At 32.5% G+C, this 25857-nt stretch overlaps 1 protein-coding gene across 4 annotated transcripts; it reads right to left on the bottom strand.

Moving 5' to 3' along the window:
* Window positions 1-49: 49 nt before the first annotated feature.
* LOC126770137 (zinc transporter 2-like) lies at window positions 50-25734 on the bottom strand. Of its 4 annotated transcripts, none has more exons than XM_050489343.1 (10): window positions 25612-25734; window positions 6876-7042; window positions 6681-6785; window positions 6484-6604; window positions 5926-6105; window positions 5624-5717; window positions 4929-5084; window positions 4281-4412; window positions 3689-3797; window positions 50-3585 (listed from the first exon to the last, which is right to left on the bottom strand). In XM_050489343.1, the coding sequence occupies exons 1-10, from the start codon at window positions 25677-25679 to the stop codon at window positions 3440-3442; spliced, it is 1278 nt and encodes a 425-aa protein (XP_050345300.1). In that variant the 5' UTR covers window positions 25680-25734; the 3' UTR covers window positions 50-3439. The 4 variants fall into 4 exon arrangements, with proteins under 4 accessions (XP_050345300.1, XP_050345284.1, XP_050345291.1 ...); XM_050489327.1 differs by lacking the exon at window positions 25612-25734 and adding an exon at window positions 22175-22499; XM_050489334.1 differs by lacking the exon at window positions 25612-25734 and adding an exon at window positions 22175-22499 and having other exon boundaries at window positions 4929-5081.
* Between the last annotated feature and the right edge of the window lie 123 nt (window positions 25735-25857).

The raw sequence follows: 25857 nt of genomic DNA, 5'->3' as shown, positions 1-25857 counted from the left end.
CGGAGAACAATTTTGTATACTAAAATGAAACAAATCTGGTATAACTGTTATATATATTTAATGAAAATACTTATTTCTATTAATAATCGGAAGACACTTCCTAAGGCCACTTGTTGGATACATACAAAATACATAGTTACATAATTATTTAACAATTTTTAAGGAACAATTTACATCAACTTTGTATAGAAGAAAACATTTGTATTACATATTAATAAATATTAAATAATATATAATTCGTTATTTAAACAGTCTGCAAGGAATATTTGTTGTGTACGTCATCCATGCATACAACATTTTCAGAAATTTAAGACAAAATCGTATTCGATTGTAAGTACCGACCAAATCCGAGCAAAATTCTTGCAACCCACCAATTATGTTAGGTAACTATGACGATATCAAACAATTGTTTAATATATATTTGATTATTTATTTATAAGATTTATCTATAAAAACTGGATGATGGTAATATCACCAATAAATTAAACGTATTAACGTTACTTACGATGTATGTATGTAACGTTGGACAAAAAAGTTTTGACGCAAAAAAAATACATTTTTACTGTGCGTGCTGAGTCACTCGTGACTTTTATTAATGTTCGTGGAAATGGCAAAGCACAATAAAGTCTTGATTGCCGTTGAACATTGCCATATGCGAACATAAATATACTGTGGAAACATTGGCCTATAATTAGGCTTCCCTTAATATCGATAAATCGTTAGCGAATCCACTATCGAGATTATTGATAGTACATTATGTTTTATAAATAACTACTTACAAAACACATACAAACATTATCTACAAAGAGACGTAACGTTTCTGTAAAAGTAACGTTTGTGTGTGTGTGAATAATATTAAATCATTTTTATCCTTATTTAATCGATATATCGAAAGTTATAAAAAAATAATCGATAGTATCGAACCGAAATAATCGGTTAAGGGACAATACAAGAAACCTTGGCACATATGATTACATATATTATATGTTTCGGCACTAGGTCATATCATTATGTATTGTGTCTGTTATTTTATATATATATTATGTATTGTTATTCATCACTATATACATTATATGTAACTGCTTATTTATTATCCTCATATATTATTAAAATTAAACGTCTATTTAAGTCTCATCAAAGTTGTATATAACCATTACTATATATATTCAATCATTTTTGTATTGATTAAAAAAAAATCACATCATTAAGAAGTTCAAGTTATTTAGTCGCCATTAATACTGTTTTATGACGTAACAATACTATCATTATGAATATTATTATGACGTAACAATGCCACCCAGGATAGACATTTGTGTACATGAACATGTCTATTTGTCCTGAGTCTGGGTGTAGTTATCTATATAAGTATGTATTTACAAAAGAAAACTAGAATATCTACATATATATCAGTTGTCTGGTTTACATAGTACAAGCTCTGCTTAGTTAGGGATCAGATGGCCGCGTGTGTATAATGTCCCAGGATATTATTATTATAAATAAATCTTTCAAAATTTTTCGTCTTGAAAATATTTACAATTGCAAATTATAATTGGAACAATAATAATTATATTTAAAATCATTCATTAGCAAATTTTTCTTTATTAAATGTCTGATTCTCCACCAAAGAGGATGTTTTTAATTTGAATCAATTTAAATTAAATGATACTTTCAATAGACTTTCTCGCCAAATATTCTGAACTTGATCTTTATTATTGTTTGCTGCAATCTTGATACTTGACGTTATCTCACAATTAAAACTGTACATCATTACAAAAACCTTGCTCCAGATTTATTGAAACACACAATTTAATCTTTGATCACATCTGTTGACATCTCGAATGATAACAGGACGATTGTTCTGTCTTGGATCTTCCAAATTTTTACCTGATTTACATCGAAATTACTTTGTCACTTTCGAGTTTATTTACAAAAATCTATCAATTCCCTTGGTGGTATGAGTTTTGTGCAAGCCCGTCGGGGAAGGTTACCACTCATCAGGACCTAAGAAGCCAAGTATCTTGTACCTCACACAGTCTCAATTCAGGCATTAACTATTAAAATCGAAACTTATGAATACACAGTATTACAGTTTCGCTGTAGAATTACAGATTAATTGTCGAAGGTGGTTTTGTACGAATAATAAACTACATTTATGCAATACATGTGAGTAAAACCTTTTTTATGGTAAGTTAGTATATAGACAGACGAAAGCAACAGCATGTAAATGTCTCACAGCTGGACAAAGCCACCTACTCCTCTTGAGCAGTAAGATTGGAGCTTAAACCACACGTGATAATTTCCGCCATATTCATGTTCTTCACCGATAAGCATGAGATTAATTATAAACACAAATTAATCACCGTCATCATCGGTTAAGATTTACTCTAGCTACTGGGTACACTAAGTAATATTATTTTTAAATATATAATATAATTTATATATATTATATTAATACGACTGTTGTATATAAGATGAAAGTTGATATGTATAAGATTTCGTTCGATGGTTGATTTTAAAAATATTCTTTATTATAATTAGCATACTGTTTAATATACAAACATCAATTTTACACTAAAATACAGTTTTTAGTAAAACTATTTTCGATTTATAATTTATTTACTTTTACAGTTTCGAGCTACATCTAATTATATTTATTGGGTCTCAACGGATATGGAATATTATTAAGCGATTATTTACTGAGACAAATAAATTTATCGTTAAACAAACGTCTAAATAATAGCGAGTTATATAATTGCGAAGAGGTTTAACATAGTTTATTTTTTTTAAAACACCTATTTGTGGTTAAATGTCGAAGGTAGCGATTAAACGAATAAGTAAATCACAGACAAATAATTATTTATATAAATAGTAATTTTTTTAAATATCGTAATTCGTTAAAACGTTGTAAATCGTTAAAGATCGTTTGAAAATCGAATATATTTTATCGTTTCTAAACTAATTCAAATCTTAATTATCTTTGAATTAATGTATGAAAAGGAAACTGCTTAAACGTCAATCATAAATTAAATATAATTTAAAGATAAAATAAAAATAAATAAAATAATTGAATCGGAAACAATTTGGTATAACAATGATTACTTTACAATCTATTTAATTTTTTTTTTGGCAATAAAATTCAAATGGATTTGTTTACAAATTACATTTCGAATTTGTCATAAATAATGAGACGGCGAATGATACAACTTAAAATATTAATTAAAACATTACTAGTGAATATTAAAATTCTACGTGATTTTTACAAAACATTTTACCTTTCATTCGGTAGCTTTACCAATCTAGATACGGTACCAGGGTAAAGATGTTGGAAGAATAATTACCTTACTAAAATTATTATTTATGCATGTTATTTGTATTTAAGTTAGGTTTACTTCTCTACATCAGCCTCTATAGTTTCAATACTACAAGATTACTTATTAGATCAGGACTGCGGCATCTTACATTGACTGCATTCCTCCATGCCGTCGTTGAACTCTTCAATCTGGAGGGTCATTTCGAAAAAGTTATACTTATCGTGGACCAATCGCGTGGCTTGTTCCAGAACCTTCTGCGGACTAACGCCATTTCCTGAAATTTACGATAGACGCGCTAGATCATTATGCTCCTTTTTAATTTAAATAAAAATGAATCTTTAATAAGATGTATTAAGGTTGCAAATAAAAATACTTACGAATAGCGAGATGAGCTGATAATGCGGTCTTGTCCAAAGATAGAGCCCACATACGCAAATTGTGTATTCTAACAACACCTGGCAGCGATAGGAAGGTATTCGCGACTTCCTGTAATGACACAATTTCGAATCATTTAAAATAACATTCATATTTCAAATGAACCCACACATTTAAACAATGTAACAGTATGAAAAAGTATTTTTATATAAAAATAAAAATGAATGCATGTTTTGATCGTATTATATGATTTCGCGCATTGTTCATCCATTCACTTGAAACTTTACACAGATGTTTTGTTTTGCAATTATTCGAAGGATTCTGGCATAGCACTATTATAGTTTAAGTGGAGACGCGCGAGTTTTATTATACAATTGCGTACTACACAATTTTAATAGGCATTGCAATTCTTGCGATGCATTATTTAATATATATTTAGTAATAAATATATAATATTAACAAAAACGACTATTTGATTCTTATTACCAAAATAAAATTAGCAATAAAATATGTTCTACGACTGTACAATACTTTTTCACATACTTCGGCCACAAATCACCGTAAACTTGAAAATAACTTAAAAAAATGTGTTACCTGAAAATCAAGGCCCCTAGGAGATCCCTCCATCAACACGAGCAGTGTATCCTTGATGATGTTGAATGTGGTGATTAGAACCAGCACCGAAAACAGGAACGTGCAGATCGGATCCACTAGATTCCATTCAGGCTAGAAGAAAATAACCATTTCATGTATTGACTTCAAATACTATATCGATTTTATAAGGATACAATATAAATATTGAATTCGAACCAATAGTACTAAAATTGAAAAGCAAAGAGAAAAGTATATATATATATATATATATAGTCTATTACTAATGAATGTTTTTCAAAGCATTAATGAGAAACATAATACGTTCCAAATTCAGGAATAAACAAAGTTCCATTAGGATTCCTGATTAAAACAATACCAAAATTTAACGTTTACAGTGGTTACGCAAGGGTTTGCGAAAACTTCTATTCCCTCTTAAAAACCGATGGAACGGTGTTTACCGTTCCGTTAGAGATAGTTCTGGCCGTGTTGGTTATCTCTGACTAAACTATCTCTGAGCTCCCGATCCATAGGAGCAGGACTTAACGTGTTTTCACGTAAAGTTTTACCCAAAAACTGTATTGGATTGATCTGTGATTCGATTTAGAGACTGTAGTCAATTTATAAAATAAATTGTAGACCAGCACTCACTTGGAAGTATATAACGATAGCCGCAATTAGTACGCCGAAGCTCTGCAAGAAATCTCCAAGTACGTGTATGAAAGCGGCTCGGACGTTGATGTTCTCAGTGTGATGTTCGTGTTGGTGGGACGACGAACTCTCCGCGTCCGAATCTGATCGTTCCTTCTAACAAAAATTTTACCTTAAACTAAGATTCTGTTTATGTATTACAAAGGTTAAAATCCTGCGTGATTCTTATTACAGTTATCACGTGTTAAAAAATAATTAAGCCTAAAATATTATACTAAAGTTTATTGGTGGTAGAGCTTTGTGCAAGCTCGTCTGGGTAGGTACCACCCACTCATCAGACATTCTACCGTAAAACAGCAGTACTTGGTATTGTTGTGTTCCGGTTTGAAGGGTGAGTGAGCCAGTGTAATTACAGGCATAAGGGACATAACATCTTAGTTCTCAAGGTTGGTGGCGCATTGGTGATGTAAGCGATGGTTAACATTTCTTACAATGCCAATGTCTATGGGCGTTGGTGACCACTTACCATCAGGTGGCCCTTATGCTCGTCCGCTTTCCTATTCTATAAAAAAAAGAATTTTCTTTAATTTTTTTGTTTTTCTTTAAGTACACAATATCATTACTAACCCAAAAATCATGAATGTTTGCGCAATTTTTACTGCAATAGTAGAAACGATATGACCACTGAAACTTACCTTATTATTGAGTACGGGATTGTTACCACCGTGAGAATGCCCATGACCACCGCCGCCGTGACTGTGACCATGCTGGTGTAAGGTGAGGCCCATACTGGAATTACATAATTGATGCGTATAAGATTGAGCTTTATTATTAATCATTTCATTAAAACAAACATTTATTAACGGTAATTTGAAGTTTGAATATTTAAATTTTGATTGCAGTTACTACAACTGCAGAAAACCAAAAGATTCATTTAATAATTTTGAATTAGTTTCACTTAACTAAGTTAAGTTAAGCTAAAGTAGTTCTTACTTACACAAGATTGACTGCTACTCCGACAGCTGAGGTGATGAGCATAACAGTGGCATTAATCTCGAATTCCTTGTAAATTACCCTTTGCACTGCCATATACACCAGCACGCCAGTGACCACCCAGATTAAGAGAACTGATGTAAGAGCACCTATTACTTCCGCCCTGTACCAGCCGAAGGGCATTCTGGGAAAAAATATATTTTATTTATGTAGCTATTGCTATATATGGTGGTATTTATATTATTTTTGGTGTAGTTCCGCCAGTGATGAATCCAACCATCCTATATAAAATCGTGAATATTTTAAGATTGGAATAAGTGGTTAATTGTTTAGCTCTTTTAATTGGAGCATTTAGACACATCGACCACATGGTGGTCTGGAACTTAACCACCCGCAAAAGCATTCCAGGAATGGATTGTTTCGTAAGCGGACGGTCGAACAAGTCTGCCAAATACGTTCCATTAAACTTCTTGCACTGCATTGAACCCAAATAAATGAAATTAGGGTAAGAAAATGATAGTAAAAGACTAAAAACTGAATTAAAGGACATAATAAGACTTACCTTCTCGTGGCAGGTCTGCTCGCGACCCAAAGGGAAAACAAAGATATCATAAAACTAGCGAAGTCTGTCAACAGATGTGCAGCATCCGTCGCTATCGCGAGACTGTTTGATAAATAACCACCTAAAATAAGCAAACGTTAATTTTTAATCGACGTTATTTTAAAATGAAACCAATTATAGCACTGGATAAAACTCACCAACAATTTCTCCTATCATAAATATTACACATAACACACTAGCTATTATTAATTTTCTTCGTGCTCTCTTATCTATTTCTTCATTCCTTGATCTGTGACAATGTCCTGAAAGATAAGTTAGAAAAAATTTAAAGCTTTGTTACAATATTTTGTTTTACATCAACTATTCTTATTTTAAATGTTTTGTCAACTAACGTTCTACTTCACTTATGCCGCCATTGCGCATTTCTCCGTCATCGCCATCTGCACTTGTTTCTATCACGGCACAGCAGCCCGTGGAGGGATTTCCGTGGACGCAGAATATAACACGCCTACCACGTGCTGGACTATCTGTTCCATAAGTCGCCTTGCCTTCTTTGAATCTGCAAACAAATTGTATATTAAGTTTCAATTTAGATATTCAGTGGTCCACAGCTTGTATGCTTTAGAAGGTCTGAAGTCCATTTTCCTCTAAGATTATAAGTTAATATCTCAGTCAAACTCAACCGTACCCTAGCCAATGTTATGTTATTTAATGAATAGCCTATTCTTATGCTTCCTGTTGCTTACACAAAACTTAACTATTAATGTAGATAGCACAAAGAATTCATGTATAAATCAGGAAATGTTTGAATAACAATCGTTCAACGAGTGACAATGGCTTGCGTGAACATAAACTTCTAGCCATCATAATACCAATATGAATGATATATAAATATATATATATAGCATTCAGATATATATATATTAAATTATGCATATTTTATTATAAATATCATTCGACCCAATACTGTTAAACATTTATGCTAATACTTGGTTGCTTTAAAATGTACAGCGATACTAACAAACCTAAAAATACTTACATGTATATTTATTTAAAAAGATAAGTTTACTATCGAGAATCCATGACTTTAGACATAAAATGTGTTTACTGTGTTGCTATCATTCCAGCATATAAAGAAACGTTGCACGGGTAAACAAGCGCTTACAATGATTATTCTATTCAAGATCAATTTGGTGCCAGCAAACGGGGCATTTATTGCAATTTAACTACATTATACAACTGAGACTATTTTTCCGCAATCGATGCAATAAATCTAATAAAAGGTATTGAATATATGTTTATCTTACTTTGAAAATGAACTCTTTATAGAAGTACAATTCCATAAGAAGTCACTTGGTATTTTACTCGTGAAATGAAAACGATTTACGATGATACCTTATTTAATTTTATAATTGCAGTATTAAATATCGCATCAAACCTTTCTTAAATTTTGAGTTAAAAATTCTTAAAGAATTGTTGTATGTGCCTTATAAATAAAAAAATTAAATTAAAATCAATGAAACCACATTGTAATTTTTCTATGTCTGCACGCGTTTCTAAACAATTTAAAACTACTTTATATACTACCAATAAATAATGATTATTACTTCAACAATAATACAATAAAGTCGAATAATAGATAAATAAAGACTATTAAGTTCATTCATTCACACACGATACTAAATCAAACCATTTCAAGGTAAATCGTTTTTTTATGTTAAATTCGAATTATGTTAAATAGGAACTATTTTAACTTATTTTTTAGTTTTTAAATAAATTCACTAATACAAAATATAATTATTTTACATATGACGTCATTATATATGAATTTTATGTTATTAAATGAACAATTCTTGTATAATAATAAATATAATAATAATAAATTTACTTCGTGTATTTTAGAAAAAAATCTAACGATTTGGGTCAAAATTTGTATATAGATAAGGTTTTGCTTTTAAAGTTTGTGACATGTGTCTTTGGTCGTCCAAGTACTAGAACTAATTATATAAGAATTACATACATACATCTTATAATTTTTTAGAACGTACTCGACGTTACAATAAACTTCCAATAATAATATAGATTAATCCAATTCATAATCGGCCGTGTAAAAGTCGCCACTATACAAACAACGCTGGCCATTATTTGAAGCTGGTTAACAAGACAAATTAACCCAAAAAACCTATGAAATAAACTCAAGGTTCTCATCAACGCATCATTAACCAAGTCAAGTGATTTTTTTTTTAACTTTGACTTTGAAACAGCTTATCTATAAAGATAAATTAAACCGAATACATTGTTTCATGTGCAATATCAACAAAACAAAAAAAAAAACAGCATTTATGATTACTGTAAAAATGTAATTTACTAAAAATAATGTCATTTACTAATAATAAAGACCTACATAAAACTTTTATATAATAAATATAAATCTATTGGTTTACGCGGCGAACGACAGTAAAACTCCCAATCGGCATGATTTTTTTCCGAAATCTTTAATAAACATCGTCATATATCAGCCAATTTACACAAAACCACCAAATTATACACCAAAACCTTCCTCATGAATCATTCGGTCCATTGGTGGAAACCGTATGAAAATACGTTCGGTAGTTTTTGTGTTTATCGCGTACAGACAGACAAACGCGGCGACGAACTTTGTTTTATAACATGTAGTGATATCAATTTATACCAATACAAAAATATATATTTATTCAGTACCGTAATTATGATACTACGGTTTTTGATGATATATTTGTCGGCCACAGATGTTTAAGGCATTTGTAAAATATTTTCATTGAATTGGTAGCGTTAAAAAAATGAGGCACTCAATGGTGCATATATAACATATGTACTATGATAAGAACATTGGTATTGGCTTTTTTGCCGATGCGGTATCAAACGTGATATCGTATACTTATAATTACATTGACTATCTAACAATTTAAACCATAATCTTACAAATATTACATGAATGCAAAAGTTTATGTTCTGACAATTTTACTAAATCACATAAGATCGGCTGGATGAGTAACTGGCTACCCCTCCAGACCCCGTACGGGTAAAATTCCAAATTTGTTTTAAATTACAGTATTTTTCACTTAATCGTCTGTGCGTTGATAATAGTTAGTCAGGACAAACAAGATATTATAAGCAACATTTAGGGTTTTAGATTTATTAGGTAACAGTGGAATCGTATAGCTGTCTGCCTTTATAACTGTCATTAATTGTTTTGAAATTTCCAAATTAAAAACTTATTACTATGGCCGAGAATAATGGTAATAAAATTCAAACCCAAGGAAAATATGGAAAACTTAGCACGTGGGCCCGAGATGTACTACGCCGTTTATTTAATTGAATTATTCATAAATAATAATTACTAGAATAAAAATAATAAATATATCGTATGGTCCGTTTTATACATTTAATATTTTTATCTTTAAACAGCTAATATAATATAAATCAAATGGAATTATGATATAACTATTACTATATAATTTAATGCAATTTAGATATTTAGATTTGTGATAGCTTTTTTTTATTGTAATAGGTAGGTGGACGGGTAAATGAGTCACCTAATAGGAAGTGGTCAACACCACCCATAGACATTGGTGATGTAAGAAATAGTAACCATTCCACATATAATCAATGCGCCCCAACATTAAGAACTAAGATGTTATGTCCCATGTGCCTGTAGTTACTTACCCTTCAAACCGTAACGCAACATAACATTCTTGGTTTGAAGTATTAGTATTGCCGCTCAGCGGTGCGCTGCCGTACGCACTAGCGAGGAGTGCTGGGGGGGGGGCGATTATCTTCACCCCTTGAAGAGAGCTTCGCCGAGCCCACGAGCGGAGCAAAGCACAGGAGAGTCCGCGGATGCGATATATCAACACGACTCCGCAGCCTCTCCGGTCCGTGCCGAGGACGGCTATCACAGTGATTTTAGTGGATAAGAATACCATATAACCCAGGTAGAATATCTGGTGAGTGGGTGGCCTATACAGACGGGCGGGCTTGCACAAAGCGCTACAACCAAGTAATCTCTTTTAGTTAATAAATAACAAATCGGTAATTTTATAACGAACGAAACTGTTATCCTCTTAATACCGCTATACTAGATGCACAATATTATCTTAAATTTTTAATAGGCTTCAAGTGCTTATCGGGATATCAGTTACTATAATTATTACTATCTAACCAGTATTGTTTTGACCACCTTATTATATCATAGCGACCGTGTGAAACATGTTCGTAAACATCGCTCGATTTTATCGCTGTAAAAACAATTACAGAACTCATGTTCGTATTTTTTTACAATGCGTAAATTAATATTGAAATTCAGAATCTTGAATTATGAGTACATTCCTATATATGAACCTCGTAGTAATACATATATATATATATATATATATATATGTGTGTGTGTGTGTGTGTGTGTGTGTGTAAACAAGAGAGGAGACGGTAAATTTACTTTGTATACCTACAGCTGTGTTCATGCTCAATTAGTGAACCATTGTAACTAAAGGCACAAAGGACATAATATGTTACATATCTCATCGCGTTAGTGATAGCATTGACCGTGTAATGAATTGTTCCTACTACTACTACTGACAGTAATAATATATTACTACCAGGTATCATATTTGTCTGTCTACACCGAAAATGTTGATTTTAATATTCTTAGGTATCGTGCCTAAGATTTTCGTATCAATTCCACTAAAAAATTGTCACTTTATCGCAATCGAATCGAAACGTTATCGTTGCAATTAATTTAATGATTTGCTATTGCCATAATTTTCTACAGTTAATTTTTCTCCTTGCAAATCGGTATGGTAACACCATATCGGTTTGGTTCCGTTGCTACAGATATAGAATAGTCGAAGTTGGATTAAAAATTGAATCGGTAACGTGTCATATCGTATTAATTAGTAGAACTGTTCTAGTGTCTTTAACCTTTGTAATGGTATGTTTTTTTTGTAACTTAAGCGGGTACTGGTTCGAAAGAATGATGAAGAAGGCCAGCCAGCCTATGCGGGCAGAGTGTCACGGTAGCATGGACAAGCGATCCCGTGGCGCTCCTCGTTAAGACGGAAAGGGTAACGCTGGTTTTTTTAGTGGGTATTCCGATGTTCGGGGTGCACTCAGCGCCTTGGACACCGAATAGCCCCACAAAGCCCTCCACTATTCCCATGGGGGGAACGCGTAATACGTTCCAGCGTTAAAAAAGGGTCCAAGTTCGAATCTAGTTGGTATGAATAATTTAACTATATATAAGACCGTTGTTACTAATCCATATAACCTATTTGATACAAAAATATAATCTACAGGACCAATAATAAACCATTTCGGCGGCTTATCTTTTACATGTACTAATGCTTATCGATTTAGATATCATTAAAAATAGTATATAAACATTAATAGCATTTAAGGGTTTAAGTTCATTGACCTTACTACCGACCTTGTTCAGTACTTTACAGGATGCGTGGTTCCGTAAAGTGTAGCATAGGATTATTTGTTTTATTGACTGTTTACTGGTGGTAGGGCTTTGTGAAAGCCCGTATGGGTAGGTACCACCCACTATCAAATATTCTACCGCAAAACAGCAGTACTTGTTATTGTCGTGTTCCGGTTTGAAGGGTGAGTGAGCCAGTGCAATTACAGGCAAAAGGGACTTAAGATCTTCCCAAGGTTGGCGGCGCATTGGCGATGTAAGCGATGATTAACATTTCATACAATGCCAATGTCTATGGGCGTTGGTGACCACTTAATATCCGGTGGCCCATATGCTCGTCCGCCAACCTACACTATAAAAAAAGTGAAATATTTGAATATCAGAGTTTGATATAGAATTAAATGTTCTATATTTAAATTGAACTATCGCAATGAACTTGGAACATACTAAGATTTTTTTGACAGAGCACTTACCGATAGCCAAAGCACAGCATATATAACAATTTGTTTGTGTTGCTGTTTTTCAGTTTATTGGTAAGTGAGCCAGTATAATTTCACAAGGGAAGTACGTAACATTTTAGATTCCATAGTTGTTAGCGCATTGATCGTATAAGGAGTGATTTTTACTTATTGAAGTGATAGTATTTTTGACTCATACGAACTACTGTTATGCAAGGAACTAACGCGCAAACTGTTACCTAGATATTATGGCATTGACATCTTTCATGACAGCTTCATTACTTTTAAAAAAACGCTCACGGATTACTTTTTATTAGCGAGTCCGTCATCAAAATAGCTTATTTGCGTGCTTATTTAGTGCGTTGAGATCCTATTGTTTGTTTATTTTTTTTATGTATTTTTTTTGTTGTATTTGTGTTAATTAAGAAAGCATACGCCGTAGTTTGTGAATGTTGTGTACACTTGTTATCGATATACATATCAAAAGTTGTCATTTTTTCTCTTTGGATGTTATGTATGCCACTATTTAATATGTATATTGTTAGTGTTCCTATTAAAAAAAAATAGATAACGCTACGGTTTAAAAGAGAGGTTTAATGTAAAATTTGGCAAATGCTCTTATCAATAACATATTATTAATAATTCAATATCAACTGTCACCAATATTTTAGTATATTTTTTAGTCCTGGATATCATCGCCGTAATTAAATAAATAAGAAATATTGTCAAGTGAAAAATCAGTGGCCAAAACATATAGACAAACTCAACTCTTAAATTGTTACTTTATCGCAAACGAATTAAACGTAATGAGTTGTCATTTAACCGTTTCCCTAATTTACTAACTCGAACCAATTTGCGGTTCGATTGAAGTAGGATCGGAATAGAATCGGGAACGTATCGTATTATTATAAATTGATAGAAAAGTCTTATTTTTGTGATAAATAGAATCGGAAACGTATCATAGTCGTTAAAAATTAGTGGAATTAATCCCTAAGTCATTAAAGATCTAGCGTTCAATTTCAAGCAAGCGTCACCAAGTTTTCATTAATTAAGTTTATGTTTACGATTCATCCCTAGCGACGGTAAAGGAAAGCCTTGTGAGGAAACCTGCACGTGTCCGCTAACATATTGCATGTACATATATATCAACGGACCAAGGACGTCGCAAAGGAATAGACTCAAAACCCTCTCTTATAAAGACCTTTGCCCATCATGTATATACAGATTGAAAATTTTCTGTATTTTTATCAGTTACTAATACAAGAACTAAGACTTTTCGCCTTGGAGTCTTGGCTTATTATCTTTAATCTTAAATAAAATACTCGTTTACAAGGAGGTAACAAGCATAAATGTTTTACCGGAAACAGAACAAAATACATACGTAAGTACAAGCTATGCCATAATTGTTAGTTGCCGTCGTCTAATTAAACTAAACAATCATTAAACCGTCTTCAAAAACCGATATCATGATAAATATTTAAAACTCATATGTTAAACAAAAATTTTTTTTTTTAAAAACTACATAAATCCATAAACACGAGGTATATTTTTATGGAAATATAAAACCTTTTTCATTTTAAGACGTGAAATGACATTGGAACACGTGGACCAAAAAAAAAAATCATCAACAAAATATTATCTTCACTATTTACAAAAATAATTACATTTTAATAAAAATAAATAGTAAATGAGGAAATTGCGCAAGAAGATTTTAACTTTGATAAGTGACACGTTGGTTTAACTAAGGTTATATACATGAACAATTACATATTATTTGTTATATAATTGAAGCGAAGAAATCAACATAATATATTTGCATGATGATATGAACAAGACTAATTATGTTAAACATTCATGCCACAAGCTTAAGCATAACAATAAGCATTCTAGACCAAAAACATTTAAAAAAAAACTTTAAGTTCCCCTTAAGATTATTTTTAAACTTACAGTAACAATGGTTTAGTATCTTCAGTCATGGTTCCACGATAATTCCAAATTCAAAATCACTCAAAAATCTCAAACCACACATGGAGTTCGGATGGTCAAATGTCAAAAGTGATAGGGAAAACAATTTGTCGGGTGCATCACTCGTGCCGTACTAATACGATTTATTACGTGACCGTTATCAACAACCATTGAGCCCGGCGCTCCTTAACTTTACATTATTTAGATAACACGACGACGGCGCGCAAACAGTACTTCGATAAACAAGGGGTGATATTCTGAGACTGGGTTATTATTATTGTTACTAATGTATCGCAATGTGATAATAAATTAAAAAAAAAAATTAGTCTATGTATATTTTTTATTTATTGTCTTTGGATTGGATTGACGTTTCATTTAGATGAGTTCACATTATTTTATACAATATATCGTAGACTTTAATAATAATATCTATATCTCTTGAAATGCATTGAGATGTTTATAAATTGACGGTCAACACTTCACACTTGACATCAAGGTTAACTTAAGAAAACAGTTTCGGAATTGTTTTTGTTGATATTCCCCTTTGCATACGATATAATCTTATTGTTTTCATATTATAGAAATATTAACCACTGTTAAAAAATAACATATTTTTAATTTATATCATAATTAAAGATAACAGAATATATTTTATAAACAAAATTCCGTTGTAATTCAATTATCAAATCGAACGATTACAAAATAAGCACTTCTGTTTCATTGTATGTAATTGATTTCAAAATATGTGTATGTGTGCTACACATGCAGTGATTTTGATGTGTGCGCTTATGTAATTCGATTCGGGTGTTAGGTGTCCAACAGATAACATTAACAGGTATATTTACATAGTTCATACAATACTATATAACCCTGTTACATTACATTACACCACAAGGGTAAAAGGTTATGTTAAATTTTTTGACGATAAAATATCTTGAAAATATGTATTGTAATTTTTTTTTTTAATTTTATGCTCTAGGTTCACGGCAAATGGCCATCTGACAGGTTTAATTACCTGCACATGTAAACATTGACAACACTACGAAAATGTTTGAAAATTTATGTAGCTCTTATAAACGTTGCCAACAATGGAAACTATGTTATACACTGTGGATTACAAAAAAAAAAAACAATTGTTCGTGTTTTTTTTACAACTACCCTGTTTTCGAACTGTACAATTGACATGATGGGTACTTTTGAAATAAATCAATTTATTAGAAACCATTGGTCACAGTATGCGAAATATATAAAGTATAAGCCCTTAATCTAGTTTAGCAAATGGTAGCAATATGAAATTATATTTTTAGAAGGCTCTCGTGTGAACTTTAGACAGTGAATCTGTGAATACGCAATAATGATTCGACTGAGAACAAACGAAAGGAGCTCGGCGGTTAGCAGATTAATAAAGGTAAATATTTTTGTTAAATATATTGACTAATCAAACAGCGCGTGCTATAAACTCTTAAATTATATATATTACTAAGTGTAGATAAATCTTTAATATCTACGAACGTGAACAAACTGGCAAGTGCAGTATTTGCTGTTATCTTGTAAATAATCGTCATAAGTATAATTTTCCAGAAAGTCAATACGCATCTTAATTAAAAAGTACAGATTCAAAATATTGCAGTCAAACGCGCAGTCTTACTATACTAATACTTTAAATCATATATATGTACACGCACTCGAAATTTAAAATTCGCGTTACAAAAAAACCTATGCTTTTATACAAATTTGATGCGATGCGGATTCGAAATTACTTCGATGTACGTTTAAATAAAAATTATTATTATGACAGGCTTAGATATTTGAATCACAGTTATAACTTGTAACCATTGAAAATTTAATTTCCCAATATAATATATTTTTTAATATTGTAATCGAATCGACAATTGTTTACGAACCTAACATCGTTTCGTTCTGTGAGTTGGCAGCATTGCGTTAGTCGGCGTCAGTGGCTTTGTAATTTAAAACAATATATATATATATCATTTATTCTGCGAGTACATTTTGTAAATATCGTAAGTTATTGGAATTTTATGTATTGTCAGTACATTTTGTATATTGGTTTTTATATTTGTTTATACGAAGTCTTTCTTACTTATGTCATATATTTTAAATGTTTAAAAAGTTCGTTTCACTAAACCGTGAGAAAAACAATTTGTATTCGTTTTTAGCACTTAATTGAATCTTCGTTCCCAGTCTCTTTACCTAAATATGTCATGTATGACGAATTGTTATATATTACCCATTTTTTATATATTTAAACTCGCTTCAGTTGAGTAGATGCTTTAATCGCATTTATTATTCAATAGCCCACAGTAACAGTAACAGCCTGTTAATGTCCCACTGCTGGGCTAAGGCCTCCTCTCCCTTTTTGAGGAGAAGGTTTAGAGCTTATTCCACCACGCTGCTCTAATGCGGGTTGGTAGAATACACATGTGACATAATTTCAATGAAATTAGACACATGCAGGTTTCCTCACGATGTTTTCCTTCACCGTCAAACACGAGATGAATTATAATCACAAATTAAGCACATGAAAATTCAGTGGTGCTTACCCGGGTTTGAACCCACGATCATCGGTTAAGATTCACGCGTTCCAACCACTGGGCCATCTCGGCTTCAATAATAATAGCCCACATGATTAGATATTTACTTGAAAATTTAACAAAGACTTTATCATCGTACTAGGTGAACTAGATCGAATTTCAACCCTTTAAATTCTTAATTTCATTAATATAAATATTCTTGCTTCTTTATACTGCTTCATTGCTCATTAAAATAACATTTTCCCCCCATTCCAAAGCGATTAGAGTAAAATTATGTTATTCTTGGCTAGGTTACTTGTAATCCTAGGGATACGGGACTTCATTTTTTTTTCAATTCAAATGTCAACTGTAACACCATCAATTACATATCTGCTTATCTGAAGAAGTAAATATAAACAAACCATAGATTGATAATGCCAAGCGATTCTCTAGTAGTTCTGTTATTTTATTCATTACAAACAATTATTGATTATTACATAATTGTTTATAATACAATACTATTCCACGCAACAACTTATATTCACTTTAATTTTTCTCCCAAAGTTCCGACAACTTCGCGTTTTGACAAAAGCGATATTTTTGCAAATTCATAATTAATATAATTGATTATTCAAGATCTCGACCAATAATATCGCAGCAATACAATGTTAAAGTTGTGTATTTGTCTTTACTCGTGTTGTGGTTGGAATATGCTATAGTTTAGAGCTATCTCTAGACATAGGAACTTCGATAGACCCGTCGTTTTGTTTACAGGGAAAGTTTTATATCAACGAACGATTGTAATGTATTATTTGTTGGATTTAATCCAAGAGTTCCTTCTGAGTAAGTGTTTCTCGAAGCTCTGCTGTTTTCTTGAAAAAGTGCTGTTTGTCCAGTGAAGAGCTGCTACCGCTGTTTGTTTTTGGTCTCATTTTACTGCTTTTATTTTCATGTTTTTTTTTTGGAACGAAGTTCTTTTTTATTATTATATTTATTATTTTATTTATATTTATATGTTTGAACTATCCTTCTTATTTCTTCAATTATTTTATTTATGACTGTATTTTAATCGTATGCCACACTTACGCTCATTTATGTTATAATCAAATATTAAAATGTCCTTGTTAATAAATGCAATTGTTGTATATCATTTTATATCTTGATGCAACCAGACTTAAAAGTTCCGCGACAAAGATAAAAAATTATCACTCATTTATGCAACTCAAGCTCATTTCATATACATTTATTTTTTGTGTTTTATAAACTTTATTGCAAAAATACAAAATTTGACATAGTATTTATCTTGTCGCTTATCGATGACAAGGATCTCTTCCGAATTAAAAGCAGTAATTGTGCAAAAAAAAAGACATTTGAAATTAATAAAAACCTCATATAAATAATTAATAAAAACTGATATAATTATATTTATGTGAGTAAAAATTCGAGATGGCCCAGTGGTAAGAAAGCATGAATCTTAACCGATGATCGTGGGCTAAAACCCGCGCAAGCAATGAATTTTCATGTGTTTAATTTGTGATTATAATTTATATCGTGCTTGACGGTGAAGGAAAACATCGCGAGGAAACCTGCATGTGTCTAATTTCAATGAAATTCTGCCACATGTGTATCCACCAACAGTATAAGAATAATATATATATAGAATAAGCTCTAAACCTTCTCCTCAAAAAGGGAGAGGAGGCCTTAGCACAGCAGTGGGACATTCACAGGCTGGGTGGAAAAACTGGGTGGAATAAAAATTATATGTATATATGTTTAGTCTATATCATTTCCTAGAATAGATTTAGCGGACGCAGAACATTAAGCCTACAAGCATAGCTAATTCCCCGAACAAAATTGAAAATAATCTACAACTTTAGAATTTACAAACAAAGCCGAAAAACAGTTAATTTAGTCGACTCGTATTAATACAATGTCATATTAACAACTACTAATAACATTTCAAATCTACGGAACACCGTTGAATGCGCAGGCGCAGACAGTCATTCAGTAATTATAAATGCCTTGTTAACGTTGAAGGCTATTTATCTATTTTACGTTTTAAAAAAACGCTTTATTTTGTAGTAATATTTAAATATACACATGTATATGTATATAAGCCGAGATGGTCCAGTGGTAAGAACGCGTGAATCGTAACCGATTATCGTGGGTTCAAACCCGGGCAAGCGCCACCGAATTTTCATGTGCTTAATTTGTGATTATAATTCATCTCGTGCTTGACGGTGAAGGAAAACATCGTGAGGAAACGTGCATGTGTCTAATTTCACTGAAATTCTGCAACACGTGTATTCCACCAACCCGCATTGGAGCAGCGTGGTGGAATAAGCTCCAAACCTACTTCTCAAAAAGGGAGAGGAGGCCTTAGCCCAACAGTGGGACATTCACAGACTGTTACTGTACTGTATGTATATGTAATGGTTTGTTTTTACAACAAATTCTCAGTAGTAACCTGCTATTAGAGAGTTCAAACCGCAGTGTCACACTTCCTTGTCACGGAACACACTGTTCCGTGTTCTATGCGATCTATCTTCATTTGTGTCGCATTGTCTGTTGTTGTTATCTTTGGTACTTATGAAATAAGAAATAGAGACACCATCTGTGTACTATAATATGTCCAATGCCTAGTCTCCGTTGAGAATAGCCGCCATGTCCGAAACCGTTCAGGAGGACATCACAATCAATGCGAGCCAAAATTTTCAGAAATATATGTAGTTTGTTTATTACAAACGGGAAAATCATAAAGATCTCTATCCGTACATTTTGAAACTGGAAGAAGTGTACACTAGCTAATAACTAGCGTTGCATTATTTTTTGTAAATCCAAAATATACTAAAACATCTTTGACAGACACTTTCATACAAGTGCCAAAACTATAACTGTACAATGTTAACTAAATGTTAACTAAATGAAAGGATTTTCACACTCTGACAGCTTGAACTTAAATTTGAAGACACTCGATGGTGTCGATGATAATGATGAATTATGATGATAGCAATGCATAAAATACAACATTTATTCTCATACACAAGATGACTATTTTTTTCAAATGAGGTTTTATTCTCGAAGTCTGAATATTTGTTGTCCCTTACATAAAAAAAATAGCATACGTTGATTTTATAAATAAGCCGCATTTTAAACTTAGAATATACGGCGAAGGGCAACGTTCCGAAAATATAATAAAATATTTACCATGCACGCCAAAATTTAACTCTTTGCCTGTCTGATAAGCTAATATAAGCAAAAGAATTAAAATGAACGAAATAGCAAATAAATTTAGATATCATAAAGAGAACATAAGCAGTTATTGGCATTCCCGTTACTAAATTATAACATATAAATAATAACATCTGTGCATAGGAAAACCGCCCTAGATAACTCAGGTCGCAGTGCCGTCCCATTGAACTATAAAAGTGAGAGAATACAGAGTACAACTATACACCGTGATAATAGCAGTACTTAATGGTCGAAATCGATCAGGGTCCAATGAAAAATATATATATTTACTACTACTGCCTCGTTGGTCTAGTGGCTTCATGTAAGGCCGCAGACCCAGAGGTCCCGGGTTCAATTCCCAGGTCGGTCCAATAAAAAGTTATTGGATTTTTCTGCCAGAAAATTCTCAGTAGCAGCCCGAAGTCTGGAAGTTGGAAGTGTGTACACTCCCGTGCCTCGGAAAGCACGTAAAGACGTTGGTCCTGCGCCTGGTCCTTTTTCCGGTCGTGTCGGATTGTCGGTTTTTTTTAAGCTAGGTAGCTATTGATATCATAGAAAACACATTTTTTTCATATTAGAAAAATCTAAGTTATATCGATCGAATTGCTTTAAGTATACTATTTTCGATTTGAAAGTATTTTTCATATTCAATCTTTTTCCGCCGTTATCAGAAGAAGAAAATTAAAAAAAAACATTTTTCTGGAAATAGTAAACTTATATCATTTGAATAAAGTGATGAATATTGGTGTCGTTTTCTAGTTGTATAATTTTCCGTTTCGATCCTAGCATTTCGTCAACATGAGATCAGTCACAGGAACAATGTTGTAGCATACTTTGAAATGGTATGATCTCTATCTTCGTCTAATTAGCTTATCGATGATAAAATAGAGGGCCTGTGTTCGGGTAAATAGAAGGTACTTGGTTTTTTCTAACCAAAAGTCTTAAGTACCCTTAGTTAGCAGTGTCCCGTGCCTCGAGCGACGTGTAAAAACATCTTTCATCTAAACTTACCTAGATCCTTTCAAATTATTTATAAGACTCAGGGAAAAGAGAGTGCTTCTCTGTTTACGGAATCACTTGTGCATTATCTTTCGCATATCTCCCGCGTAGCTGGCTCTGTATAGAATAGCTTCCATGGCAGGTAAAGAACCACCATCTTCAACATCTAGCATCAGGCCATTAGATCTTGGCACCGTCACGGCTTTTAATACCAAAAGGGGTTTGATACCAAAAGTTTTTGATTGTTTCATTATGGGATTATAGATGTAAGTGATATGTATATGATGTATATAATGATATATGTATTGTAAATTGCAATCATATTTTAGACGATATCAAACGTAAAGGCTCTTATAAATAACCTAGTAACACCATTTCGATGGCCCTTCACATACATGTGAAGTTTATACCATAAGGTTATACCAAATATTTTTTTTATTTTAATTTAAATGTTACCTACTTGAAATTTAATTGAATAATATATTTTTTATTTATAAGCCGACCAATAAGCCATACACGTCTACCCTGAACGAATTATATTCACCTATGTACCACAGCGTACGAGACCGCAACACAGATTGACCTTTCTCATCATCCTTAGAGCCTGTTCTATGCAACATCGACCTTACATCGACCTGGCCTTTCCTTTCATAAAGATTAAATTCTATTATTGTTGTCATGCGTAATCAATAGTGGTAAAAATATCGAAACCAACTATTTTCTCGTGATCTTTGTTTGGTAACTGCAAGCAGAATATTAATTTGTCTTTTATATTTACTTATTGTAACTACTTCTTTTTCTATTTAAATGTCGTATTTGTTTTACGTATATATCAGAACAAATTTGAAATAATAATCTCAGGCTTTCGCGTTAGTTCACGATAGGCACTATTTTTATATGAATAAATTAAATGCTTATTTTTTTATATACGGGTAAATCGTCTAAATAATAAAAATAATAATAAAAAAACAGTGACCTTATAAAATTAGTATGAAAGCACTAACATAATATTTTAAAGTTCAGTTCATTGAAATGTTAAGTTTTCAACTTACCCATTTAAAGTAGATTGCGTTTTTTGCTCCATAATTTTATTTATAACCAAACAACCAGGCGTTTCTAATTTGTCCGTAATGTAATGTGCTTCTACATCTTCCAATATAGCAGCACGGTCAGCATTCGTCTTATTCAACTTATCACTCGACAAACTCTTAGAGCGATACCTCCCACTCAATGGAGTCAAACCCTTATCCACTAAAGCTGCACTCAAACCATTCAACTTACTATCATTTTGATAATTTTCACTATTTTTATTAGATGACATCTCGCGCCAAATAAACACGAGCGTACGTCAAAGAATTGTCAATCTCGAGTTCTCGACAGCCGTCGCACAACTGACGTCCCTAAGCGCGAGCCGAACGTTATGCCAGCGACCGAAACAATACAACACCGGCGAAGTGACAACACTGTCCTTCGTTGTTTATTGAATAATATATACAACAGTTTTGTCTGGTCGAGTAGCTCGTGACATCCATAGCTAAAAAATTGGTTTGTTCTCAATGTCGGAACACGGACAAGGGTGAAGGCGTTATCAGAACTATTGTGCAACGAACTTCTTTACGATTCATTGTTGATTTTGGCGAAAAACAAAGCGATTTTAGTTAGGTTCAAGAGCTCAGGAAGTAACAGAAAAAGACGGAAATATTTTTTATTATATTCTAGTATTGCTTACTCAAATGGAACTACTTTTTAAATACACTAATAAACCTAAATAATTTGAAATTAGTGTATTAAAATAAGCTACTTTTATGGCGCAATATTTCGTGATTGAAGTCTTATCATAAAAAATAGAACGATTTACGACATTCAAGAGCGATACTCAATCAGTAGTCTCGAGAATTGAAATGCTACAGCACTCCATCACCGAGGCTGGACACTTGACCTCTAATATACGTGACAAGCTTTTAAAATAAACACTATGTATACCGATATCTATTACCCTATTGTTACACAGACTGTTATCACGTATTTCTTATGATTAATTTGCGCCCGTTTCTTTGCGTGCGTGTCAGGGTGGAAAGGTTGTAGGCATACCCTTTTCTGTAACCCTGTCTAATTTCATGATAATTGGTTGAGTAGTTACACGTGAAAATCTAACAATAAAACTAACTTTTACATTTATAATATTAGTTACGATTTTAAATAAAGTGTTTTAAGTTATTTTAAGTATCTCGCTGTTCTAGCTAGGGGCTAGCCTGTTCGGATCAAAATCAGGCTCGGGTATCAATACTGGGTCATTCGTATCAATGAAAATACATTAAGTTTTCAGTCAAGGAGCTCTCTATAACTCTTCGGAGTGATGAGGAAAGCACTAATTAAAGTCTCCTGATCTCTTTCTGGTCTTTTCAACGACGACAACGCCGTCCTATCCCATCCTGCGTCTGCCATATTATTCTTTGAAAATCACCGCTTTAGCCGACATAATCATGAGTATATCAACACGTATTTTATCACATTACATAATTAATAAAACAATTCTAATGAAATTGTGTTAAATGTTTTTTATTTCACTCTTTTCATAATTGTGGAACGATTTTTTTATCAATAACTATTATTATCTGTTACAACATGCAATATTATAAAAAAAAAATTATAATATAGTTATTTCATATGCCACCAGTGTAATTTTAATAGGATATATTTAAAAGGCAAATAAGTAATAATAAGGCGTGTAATTTCATTGGTAACGTCTAATTACTATTATCAATGGAAAATCTACTTATTATTTTTATCATATTTTTCTATATAAAATAATATATTTTTTAGTTTTTCTTATCGCCTACTCGCTCACTAATTATAATATTGCTAAATAGCAAAAAATTAAAGAGCAATAATTTGTGTTGCTATGTTTCAGTATCAATGACTGTATTGTTGTATTGAAGTTAATATCCAGAGAGCTATAGCTTAAAATTATAAATAGCTTGGGCAGCAACCGATTTTTTTTATGTTATTGGTAGACGGACGGGAAAATGTGCCACCCGATGTTAATTGGTCACCCATAGACATTGACGATATAAGAAGTATTAACCATTCTTTGCATCGGCAATGCGCCACCAACCTTGGGAACGAAAATCAATGTCCCTTGTGCCTGGAACGCAGCAATACTAAGTATTGCTGTTTAGCTGTAGAATGTCTGATAAGTGGGTGGTACCTACCCAGACGGGCTTACACTTTACAGTACGAGAGCGCAAGAAGACAGCAGGAATCCGCTGTCAGAACATCTAATACAACATGGCCTTTGATGGTCTGCTTTGTGTAAGGATTTTGTAATCCTAAATATTATATACGAACAATAATTGTCTCTCTAACATATTTGAAATAGCATCGTAAAACATATAATAAATTTAATAATACGTTATTTTTTTTTGCTCATATTTTGTTGGACAAATTTTATTTTATTATAGTAAGTCCATGATGCTTGGGCAGCGTGAGAAACGAAAACAATTTATGATAATAATACTAATATCAATGTATGACATAAAACTCGTATATTTGGGGCAAAAAAAGCTTTGTATTATATCGTTAAGTTTTATGTTATGGATGTATGCGTGTCGGTTTTGGTTATTCTCACGTACCTATAGAATTGTAAATACATATATAACTTTGCCAACAATCTAACAAATTGGCCAGTGATTTACATACTTTGATTGTGTCTCGTGGTTCGGGTTTAAGATATGAAAAGTAGCCTCTGTCCTTTCTTGGGGTCCAAACTTGCTTCATACAAAAATTCATCAAAACCGGTGCTATGGTTTAGTCGTGAAAGCGTAACATACAGACGGAGTTACTTTCGTGTTTATAATATTATTAAAAAAGTAGTTTTAAAATACATTCGAAATAGATTCAAAAGATAAAATTTTATCGAAGGTCCTTTTTTGTTTTTCTCGTCAGTAAAGAAAAACTTCGTGAAGAAACCAGCATGACATATTTAATTCACGTGAGGACGAGTATATATGTGTATCCATCTACCCTCACTGGCCTCACTCAGTATTTGGCGGGATAAAGTTTAAGTCATTTTCTTAACACAGAGGAAACGGTTGCCATTGGACATTTACAGGCTAACTGAAATAAAAAATGAAAACTAATAAATATAGTACAGTACAGTAACAGCCTGTTAATGTCCCACTGCTGGGCTAAGGCCTGTTCTCTCTTTTCAGAAGATGGTTTGGAGCTTATTCCACCAAGTTGCTCCAATGTGGGTTGGTAGAATACACACGTGGCAGAATTTCAATGAAATTAGACACAAACAGGTTACCTCACAATGTTTTCCTTCACCGTTAAGCACGAAATAAATTATAAACACAAATTAAGCATATGAAAATTCAGTGGTGCTTGCCCGGGTTAGAACCCACAATAATCGGTTAAGATTCACGCGTACAAAACATTAGGCCATCTCGGCTTTAAACTATGTAATAAATGTTAATGAAGAACTCACCCAAGCATTCTTTTACAAACGGCAATGTATTCCTTTGCAAATCTTAATAATATTGTTAGAACAAACATTAGCTCACATATCTTTGCCAAAAATACAATTATTATAAGTGATACTCGAGTCAAGATGCCTAGTCGAATGCTATCGAAATGTTTTCGTTTTCATCGTGTGGTGTGCGCATAACAATGATTTCATGGAAATTTAAAGTACGTAACACAATGCACTTGATAGCGTGCCATTTACGACGAT

The sequence above is a fragment of the Nymphalis io genome, chromosome 1 (assembly GCF_905147045.1).
Source record: "Nymphalis io chromosome 1, ilAglIoxx1.1, whole genome shotgun sequence".
In the NCBI taxonomy this organism is placed as follows: domain Eukaryota; kingdom Metazoa; phylum Arthropoda; class Insecta; order Lepidoptera; family Nymphalidae; genus Nymphalis; species Nymphalis io.
This window is presented reverse-complemented; position numbering and strand designations above follow the sequence as displayed.